Source organism: Lactuca serriola, chromosome 7 (genome assembly GCF_051521515.1).
Source record: "Lactuca serriola cultivar US96UC23 chromosome 7, Lser_US96UC23_V15, whole genome shotgun sequence".
NCBI lineage: Eukaryota > Viridiplantae > Streptophyta > Magnoliopsida > Asterales > Asteraceae > Lactuca > Lactuca serriola.
Genome location: NC_136414.1, coordinates 54894110 through 54903350, shown reverse-complemented (window position 1 = coordinate 54903350; position 9241 = coordinate 54894110). Strand labels below are relative to the sequence as shown.

General features: G+C 32.4%; 1 protein-coding gene across 2 annotated transcripts; it reads right to left on the bottom strand.

The window, feature by feature from the left end:
- Nucleotides 1-323: 323 nt before the first annotated feature.
- KEA4 (K+ efflux antiporter 4) lies at nucleotides 324-6680 on the bottom strand. Of its 2 annotated transcripts, XM_079009361.1 has the most exons (22): nucleotides 6531-6680; nucleotides 6212-6444; nucleotides 5870-5913; nucleotides 4923-4981; nucleotides 4667-4745; nucleotides 4492-4553; nucleotides 4294-4369; nucleotides 4038-4112; nucleotides 3849-3920; nucleotides 3670-3753; nucleotides 3288-3356; nucleotides 3122-3199; nucleotides 2950-3038; nucleotides 2022-2118; nucleotides 1871-1924; nucleotides 1522-1617; nucleotides 1260-1448; nucleotides 1100-1177; nucleotides 995-1039; nucleotides 820-909; nucleotides 671-727; nucleotides 324-558 (listed from the first exon to the last, which is right to left on the bottom strand). In XM_079009361.1, the coding sequence occupies exons 2-22, from the start codon at nucleotides 6435-6437 to the stop codon at nucleotides 517-519; spliced, it is 1761 nt and encodes a 586-aa protein (XP_078865487.1). In that variant the 5' UTR covers nucleotides 6438-6444; nucleotides 6531-6680; the 3' UTR covers nucleotides 324-516. The 2 variants fall into 2 exon arrangements, with proteins under 2 accessions (XP_078865487.1, XP_078865488.1); XM_079009362.1 differs by having other exon boundaries at nucleotides 646-727; nucleotides 6212-6672.
- Between the last annotated feature and the right edge of the window lie 2561 nt (nucleotides 6681-9241).

Below are 9241 nucleotides of genomic sequence, written 5' to 3'. Positions count from 1 at the left end.
TGCCCTTAGCGGCACAATGAGTTACCATTTTCCAATATATTTTGTTTTGTTAGTAGTCATCAATGTCTGTTGATCATGGTGGTTTTAACTTTTAGCTCAAGGAATGTGTTGAAAGCTTGTCTCAACTTGTTCAGCTCCTGGGAACAATTATTCCATGATGTTCAAGACATACATACACATACACGATCAAATTCTCATTCACTTGAGAGAGATCAATTTAGCAAATTGTTCAATTAGGTTTCTTTTGTATCTAGCAAGTCCTAAGAGATTTATGTTCTTGTGTAATTTTTTGTGTCGATGGTTTCACAACATTAAGAAGAAAATGAAAGCATTGGAAACACTAGTTAAACTACATTACAAAATCAACAATTTCTACATAGTTTTTAAGAATCTCAAATCAGAATTATCCTTAGTGGGTATATCTATATATGTACATAGTGGTGTAGTGTAGTGTAGTGTAGTGTCAATCAGTATATGACTACTTTCTTTCTTTCTTACTTGTAGTCGTAGGGGGGATTAGACTTGTTCCTTCAAGCTCATTGCCGACTCTTTCTGTACCTGTGCCAACAAGTATCAGACCATATTATATGTATAGCCTCACATATCTATTTTAGTAATTTCATAGTTAAAAAAAATGTTAATTACATTATAAATCATGAGAGACGTCTACCATCAAACTAATACGCTTAGCAGTGTCTGAACGCATCAACTCTCCTTTAAATAGCATCTGTAAAACCAAAAAAAAAAAAAAAAACATACATGATTTTTTATTAATTAAATAATTATGAGAAAACAGAATAATCATTAATCATTAATCACCTCTGTTGGCATATCAGGTGAGAACCAACGTAACAATACTCCAAGATGAACAACTGCCGGAATCAGCTTAAAAAGAAACGGCGTTGTTACCTGCACAATAAATAAATAAATAAATAATCACGTAACAACACGAGGTCAATTTCGTCATTTCACCAACTCTCTACAATTTACATACCAAGCTGAGAGCCGTTGTGCCAAGAAGCAGTAGATACAATTTTCCCTACAAGAAAAGGGAATCGTTAACAACCGAATACGATTAGGGGCAAATTTGTAATATTACCTCAATTAGATGAAGATTAGACGCACGGCTTAAGAGAACAAAAGCGAATTCACCAATTTGTGCAAGTGACATTCCGACCTACATTAATTTTTTTTTCAAGGTTTGTTTTTTTAATAAAAATTTAAAAAAAAAACACACACACACACACAAAAGGGCTTACAAGAAGGGCGGTTTTGTTGGTGTAACCAAATCCTTTGACTACAGTGGCGACTACAAAAGTTTTGATAACAACCACCAGAATGACAGCTGCTAGTAATATGTCAATGTGGTTCCAGAGAAACTGGACATGAATAAGCATCCCGATGCTTGCAAGGAAAAGTGCAGCAAAGAAATTGCGGATTGGTTCTACCTGAAATAAATAAAATAATATTTAAATATATTTTTTAAGAAATAGAAAGTCGGAATTTTGAGTTGAAGTTTACTTGTTCGAGAGTATGTTGGGCGAGATCAGTTGTTGAAATCATGACTCCAGCAGCAAAGCTACCAAGTTCAAGGCTTAGACCTAATTTGTCACTACACTGATCCAATCATACAATAACTTACTGTAAATAAATAATACTGTTATATAAATAAAGAAAAGTAAAGAGTAAATTACATTTTTGGTCCTTGAGTATAGTCGGTTTTTGCAATTTTGGTCCTTAAAAGTTCTCTTATCAATTTTTCGGATCAAAAGTGAAAATCAGCTATACTATACTCGGGTACCAAAATTGCAAAAAATGAACTACACTTGGGGATCAAAAATGTTATTGAGTAAATAGTAATGAAGCTAACTGATGCAACTATCAAGCAGAAAGCCACGGATGCCAATTGATAAAGTTCATTTGTCTGCACATTTTTTGAATGATATAATATTATAATTAATGAATAAAATAAAGAAAATTTTGAAAATTTTAGGGATTAAAATAAAGAGAAATGTGAGTACCTGGGATGATAGGCTTATCATAAGATTAAGAAACCAAGGTATACAAGTGCGTGATAATATTGATAGAACAGCCAAGAACGTGATTAAAGTCACCAACCTGATAACAACAAAAGTTGTTACAAAGTTTAGAGTAAATTACATTTTTGGTCCCTGAGTATAGCTGGTTTTTGCAATTTTGGTACCAAAAAGTTTTCTCTAGCAATTTTGATACCCATTTGAGGTTCTTGTATAGTTTTTGGTCCTTGTTCAGTTGTTCCAAATCAAACGACTCTTTTTGGTCCATGAGTATACCTGATTTTTGTAATTTTGGTACCAAAAATAGTAATTTTACTCAGAAAAGGGGCCAAAAACCACAAATAAGGACCAAAATTATAAGAGAACTATTTGGGATCAAAGTGTAAAAATCAGCTATAATCAGGGGCTGAAAATGTAATTTGCTTGCTCCAAAGTTTAATTTGGTTTAAATGTGAGTAATTTAGGACGCTATATAGTGCCTGAATATCCGTGGTATATGTGGTATATATGACTTTAGTACAGTTTTGCATGTAAAGAATTGAGTGAAATACAAAAATGGTCCCTGTGATATATTGAAAATTACAGATTCAGTCCAACTTCGGATCTTGTTACATGGGTCGCTCTTGTGGTTTCATTTTGTTGAGGTTTTAGTCCCCTCCAACTATCACTGTTAGATATCAAAAGTAAAAATGAGGGCAAGATCGTCATTTGACATGGTTTTAACATTTGATTTCTAACTACGGAGGGACCAAAACCGCAACAAAATAAAACCACGAGGACGAACCATGTAACAAAATCCAAAACTGGACTGAACCTATAGTTTCCACTAAACACCAGATACCATATCTTTTTAATTTATTCTATAATAGAATTTTTTTTTTCAATATATTGGTAAGAGGAGTTATTCACTTACGTTTTTGTCATAGATAACATGCCTTCAAGAATTCCAGAAGTACCCCCAAGGATTGGAAGCAATGCAAATAATAAACCAACAGCACAATCCTAGCACAAAAAATAAAAATGACTATTATTCTCAAGAATTGCTTTAACAATAAATGTTGGAAAATAAAAAACAAAAAAAATACCTGTAAAATGAGGGTGCCAACGGTGACTTGTCCATAAAGAGTGCTAATACTGTTTTTTTCCATCAAAAACTTTAACACCTGTTGTATATCAAGAAAATGGTATAATGGTACTAAAAAATAATGACTTGAATAAATTAATTATGTGTTATATATTAAATATAATTACCACTGCTGTTGATGACATGGAAAGGAAGGCGCCAACAAATACACCTTCAGAAGCTTCACCTCCACATAACTGCAAATGAAATCAAGTGCATAAAGACATGTAAGTATTTTGCTTTTATATATAAGGAATCATAAGTATGTTGCTATGATGTGTAAAAAAAGTAAGTATATTGGTATTATAGTTACAAGATTTTAGTATTGTTGTCAAAATGGGTGAAGAAATTTAAATATATTGCTATAACAGGTAAAAAAAATAAAGTACATCGACAATATTGGTAAAAATAGTAAAGTACATTGCTATTTCCTGCAATGTCCTAAATCTAAGAAATTACTTGAATAATTTAATAAAAAAAGCATAGAAACATGATAAAATAGATACATACCACAGCAATTACTCCAGACAAGCACATAAAAAGAAATATCTGGAGGAGACCTCCTAAAACAGCAACTGCTCGAACAACACGTAGCTGCAATTATGTAAAGTGAGAGATTAAGTGTGTGTAAATAGGTGTTTGTGTGTGTGGGGGATGGGGTGGGGTGGGGTGGGGGTAGGGTAGGGTACCTTTGCTGATGAAAACTCCAGGCCCAATGCAAAAAGAAGAAAAATGACACCAAACTGAGCAACTGTCTCGACCTGCATGAAGATGATATCAAAATTTCCCATGAGGGCAAAATGGTCATGTAACTTAAAAAAATCATGAAGGGTATTTTTGACCAAGTGGAAAGTGAATAGATAGACGAAATGACATACCTGAACCAGTTCACTAACAAAGCTAAGTCCCCCAGGTCCAATCACAGATCCAGCTAGCAAATAGCCTGTAATAACCTGTATGAATTGAGGACATATGTTAGAATTATGAAAGAGGGTTCTTGAGTTCTTCTATGTTTAATGCTTAAAAAATAACATAACCCCATTAATAAATTCACCAAAGTGTAAGGAAGTGTTATATTTTTTTTTAAATAAAAAGAGTAATTGAGAAAGCACTAATAATGATTAATGACCAGACCGGCTGCCCAGCACAAGCAAATGCAATGCCACCACAAGTTGCAGAGACAATGACAACCACCAAATCAGATATCAATCTGCAAAAAAGTAACAAAAATAGACATTAGCAGATTAGCTACAAAAATATATATAAAAAAATCTTACATGTAGAGACAAAAACAAGAACCATTGTTTTATTGAGTGGGAAAGAAAAACATACCTTAGGTCTAATTGTAGGACAGGGTACTTAGACTTGGGATTGGACATGATAAAGACATTGTCCTGAGCAAAGATTTTCACCAATACAAATTACAAAATCAACTTCTTTACATTGAAATTGGATTTCATACATTTGAATATAAAAGTGAAACTTGGAAAAAGCATGAAATTACTACCTTGCTATCTATTAGTCTTGGTGTATCTTCAGGACGATTTTCATTATCCAAATTGAAAACATCATGAAGCTGAAATGACCTAAATAACAAGTGATATAAAGGTCAGGTATATTAGATTATTGACTTCCATTTGTTCTCATGATCTCTCATCCAAATTGAACATAACCTAACATAAGACTATAAGAGGTACATGTATTACAATTGTGCACTCTGTTTTTGTGTAAAGAAAAAAGTATATACAAACAGTGGGACATACTTATCCTCTTTGGTGTCATTTCTCTTCGACTTGACTCTAGCAACAGTTTCCAGAACTGCCTGACATGTGAAGCGTGTCAGAAATAATGATAAAAACCACTACTGACTCTGTTCCTAGGAAAAAAAATTCTACAAATCTTATGCAAAACCAAGATATTTCAAAGTAGATAGAATTTTGTTACTCCTCTCTCAACATCATCTTTCTATTTGTACTTATTAGTTAGAATATATCAGCTTTTTCATATAATTTAGGCCCTATTCCTTTTGTTCATACTTCATATAACATTTTCTTGATAAGATTGTACATGGCGTCACTTGATGTGAGGGAGAAATGAAGACAGGGTCCAGTGGTCAACAAAGTAAAAAAAAAAAAAAAAAATCTTATAGACAGTAGAACTTCACATTTCACTATACATTTGAACTTGCAAAGTAACCCATTTCACAGGTCAAACCTTTTTCAGAAACCAATGAAGAACAGCTAATTAAGTGCATAACAGGAATACTGACCAAACTAATAAATGATGGAATCATAATACATGTGGGGCAACTCCTAATAATAATCTAAATTAAGGTCATACCTTGACGTTCATATATATTAATGTATGGGGCATTCAATGTTAAATAAATATCCAAGGGGTTTCTAGACGCTAATACATGTAAAGATTTAAGCTGACTGACAGTTGGAATTGGTAGCCTCCAACAATAATGATCTCTTTTAATTTAAACCCTAGAAATACTATTGTCATTTTAGACATTGATGTTGATACAAAAGGTCACAATGTCAGACCTAAGGTTATCTTTAGAAATAATAGATATTAGAATGATAATTGATGGTCCAGAAAAGACCATGTTGTGGGATTTCATGCGCTAGATTTGATTGGCTATCGGTTAGCCAACAAGGTAGAAACTTACATGACGAACTCCAAATCATAAGATCGTATCACTAACCTGTTGCCCTGCCACACTATTATTGAAGCTCCCAGGATCAGTACCTGAGCAGATAGAGAGAAAGAAAACAGTTACGAGCTTTGCATAGTTACGTTTCATCAACGCATAGCACAAATTTTCAATTAAGACTTCACATTTCAAATGATTCGCACACGTACTTCCTAGTATAACTAAGCAAATAACATGAATTCGAAATGTACCTAAATGCCTGCCCTAAATAGCTCAAAATTTTAAAACGTCTGATTCTCTACAGTGTTGAACTAAATCAGAAAAAACGATCAACTAAACCTAGCAGTAGTAGCAGAATTTTAGAACAACAAGAAAATTAGAGATCTAACTAACCATCGGACTGTTCATCATTCTCGGGAAACTCCTTTTCAAGAGCACGATCAAGCATGCCAGCAAAGCTATCTTCCTTAGATCTATTTGATCCGGTAGCAGTGACATTGACGACGCTAGCCTCTTCGTTGAAAATAAACGAATCTTCGTCGGCAAGTAAACATATAAAGCAGAGAAGATCGACAAGGAGGAAGAGGAAGAAGAGACGGAGAAGTGATTTTCGCAACATTGTGATGCTGTAGAGAGAGATGATAAAGTCAGCGAGAAGACTGCAGTGATGAAATGGAAGAGTCACCGGCGGCGGAGAGGAGAGAGTAGTTACAGGGGAAGGGCGGAGTGTGGCGGAGTGAGAAGTACAGAAAGGGACTTCAGTGCTTCTGGCGTGCAGCGGTGGATCGGGGTGAAGTGTTTCTTATGCCACCACTGCTTCTCAATTGACGCAAAGGGTTGGCCCCTCTTGTAGGTAAAAGCTTTTGGGATAATAGACAAGGGACAAGACTAAAAACTTACAAAAAGTTCCAAATACTTCATCAAAATTATTAAATTATTAAACTTATATTAATTATAAAGTTATGTACTAAAATAAACATCTATTATTTAACTAAAATAAACACATATTATTCATAAAGTCATATTAAAAAAACTAAAACAAAATGGACATTTATACCATAAATTCATGGTTTCATATACAAAGAATATATTATTCACAAAGTGATATCATAGAAGCTAAAACAAAATGGACATCTATAGCATAAAATTCATGGTTTCATATTTCAATATCCGTGTTAGAAGTTCAAACACCTAGACCGTGTTAGATGTTCAAACACCTAGAACATGAATATTTGGCCATGAATTCAAATTCCCATTTCCAGTTATAAATTCAAAAATTTTACATCGTCCCTTTTCAACGTCAACATGAATACACCATATAATTAATACGAACAAAGCTTTTTCGAATATCGTGAAAAGACATAATGTCACAACTAATTATTCACTTGTTAATTCAAATGTTTTAGAATTCATAGATTCCACTCTCATATACACAACTTGAGAAGAAACCATTAACTTCGGATTCTGTTTTCCGCATTGTTGTCGCGAATAATGGTTGTTTTCATATCATGTTGTGTTTTAAATGTAGCTCATGAAGATAATCATCATTCCCATGTGGTTAACTATAGTGTTTTATCAATCACAACAATCCATTTTGTTACCTTCATCTACATAATCAGAAGTAGCATGTTGGTGATCAGACGAAGTAATGTTGTGGACAACACACAACACTACATCGGACTTAATTTCTCAATGTAGTGATTTGCGAGGTGACATGCGTAAACAAAATGAAATATGCAATGTCACCAATTTACCATTATCAATAGAACTTGAAGTGGCATGCATGGAGGTTAAACAATGCAATATTGTTGGCAATATTGCCTCATACTTTATTTCTCGATTTAAGTGTTTTGTTGAGTGGTATGCGTACTTTAAAAATCCCTATATTGGTATCGACACTCATGGATTTGTCTTTAGTAGCATGGCATAGGTCTTGATTACCATGAATTTAACTAACAAGTTTACACAGTTGAAGTCATGTGTATGTTGCCTCCACATTTAGAGGTATGGATTACATTGACCTGGATCGCCATGAACTTAAATCGTAGTCACGTGAGACTAGTATGATTTAAGCTTTTCAAGTCCTTAACAAGTTTGAGTGTCCCATATACTTGTACCATTCTCGTTAATTTAAAATTTTGTAACATTAATAAAAATGGCTACATTATGTAAAATGTTTTTTATATTTTTTATAAGAAACTTTATAATAGTAAACATTCTATTCTTTATTTCGATGACAAACTACAAATCGGTAATAAAATCTCCACTTTATAGGTTATTTATTTAAATCAAATGTAAGAAAACAACACGATGTCTGCTTGTCGGAAGCTTTACTTGAGAAACCATGCATTAATATATCTACTAGTAATATATACGGGCAACTAAGATGAGTATGTACCTTTATGGAAATGGCTACATGTTTTCTCTTTTTTTTACTCTTTTTATGATGGTATAAAAGCAATTTTACGTGGCTAAATTGGTTGACGTTTTTCCATTAATGGTGGTCGAATTATCATCACTTCCTATGTCTCTCATTTGAAGAGATGTGTAACAGGATTCATTGTCAGTTTATACATTGACTGGTATACTTTAGTAATAAAGCACGAGCATAAAAATTTACTACATTCTTGTATTCTTCGAGCTTAACAACGCTGTCAGATGACTACAACGTAAATTGGAACCGTGCCACTTTTTACAAGTATATGTACTGAGATGTATATATGTGACACTTTTTTATGATGGTCACGTATTTCAAATAAGTGGTCTTCAAGACGAAAAAAAAAATCTTTGTTGGTAAACACATAAGTCTCCTATTTACTTTATCATATATATATATATATATATATATATATATATATATATATATATATATATATATATATATATATATATATATATATATATATATACTAGTTTATAACCCGTGGAAACCACGGTTATCAAATTAATTAAACTTTCATAATAAAAATATATAATTATTAATTAATTGTTTTAAATAAATGATTTTAAATAAATTATTAATTAAGAGATATATCAAATTTTTAAAGTTATTATAACTTCAAATTTAACATATAATTAGAAAATATAAATTTGAATTTTGAAATGGTTGCCTAATATATTTACATGACACATGACATAATATTAATGAGGACTTGTATTAGAGTGACACTTGTCACAATGAGATTAAAACTATTCATTTATTAGAATACGGATATATATATATATATATATATATATATATATATGCATTTGGTACGATTCCCTTTGTTGTATGTAATGACAATGTCTTATTATTAATACAATTAAACCATATCGTTCATGTATGTACATTTATATTTACCTCTTATTTATCGACATTTAAAATACCACTGCTTGGGGAAAAAATCAACAGCTATAATGATTTGTTATATTTGTGCATGTTTA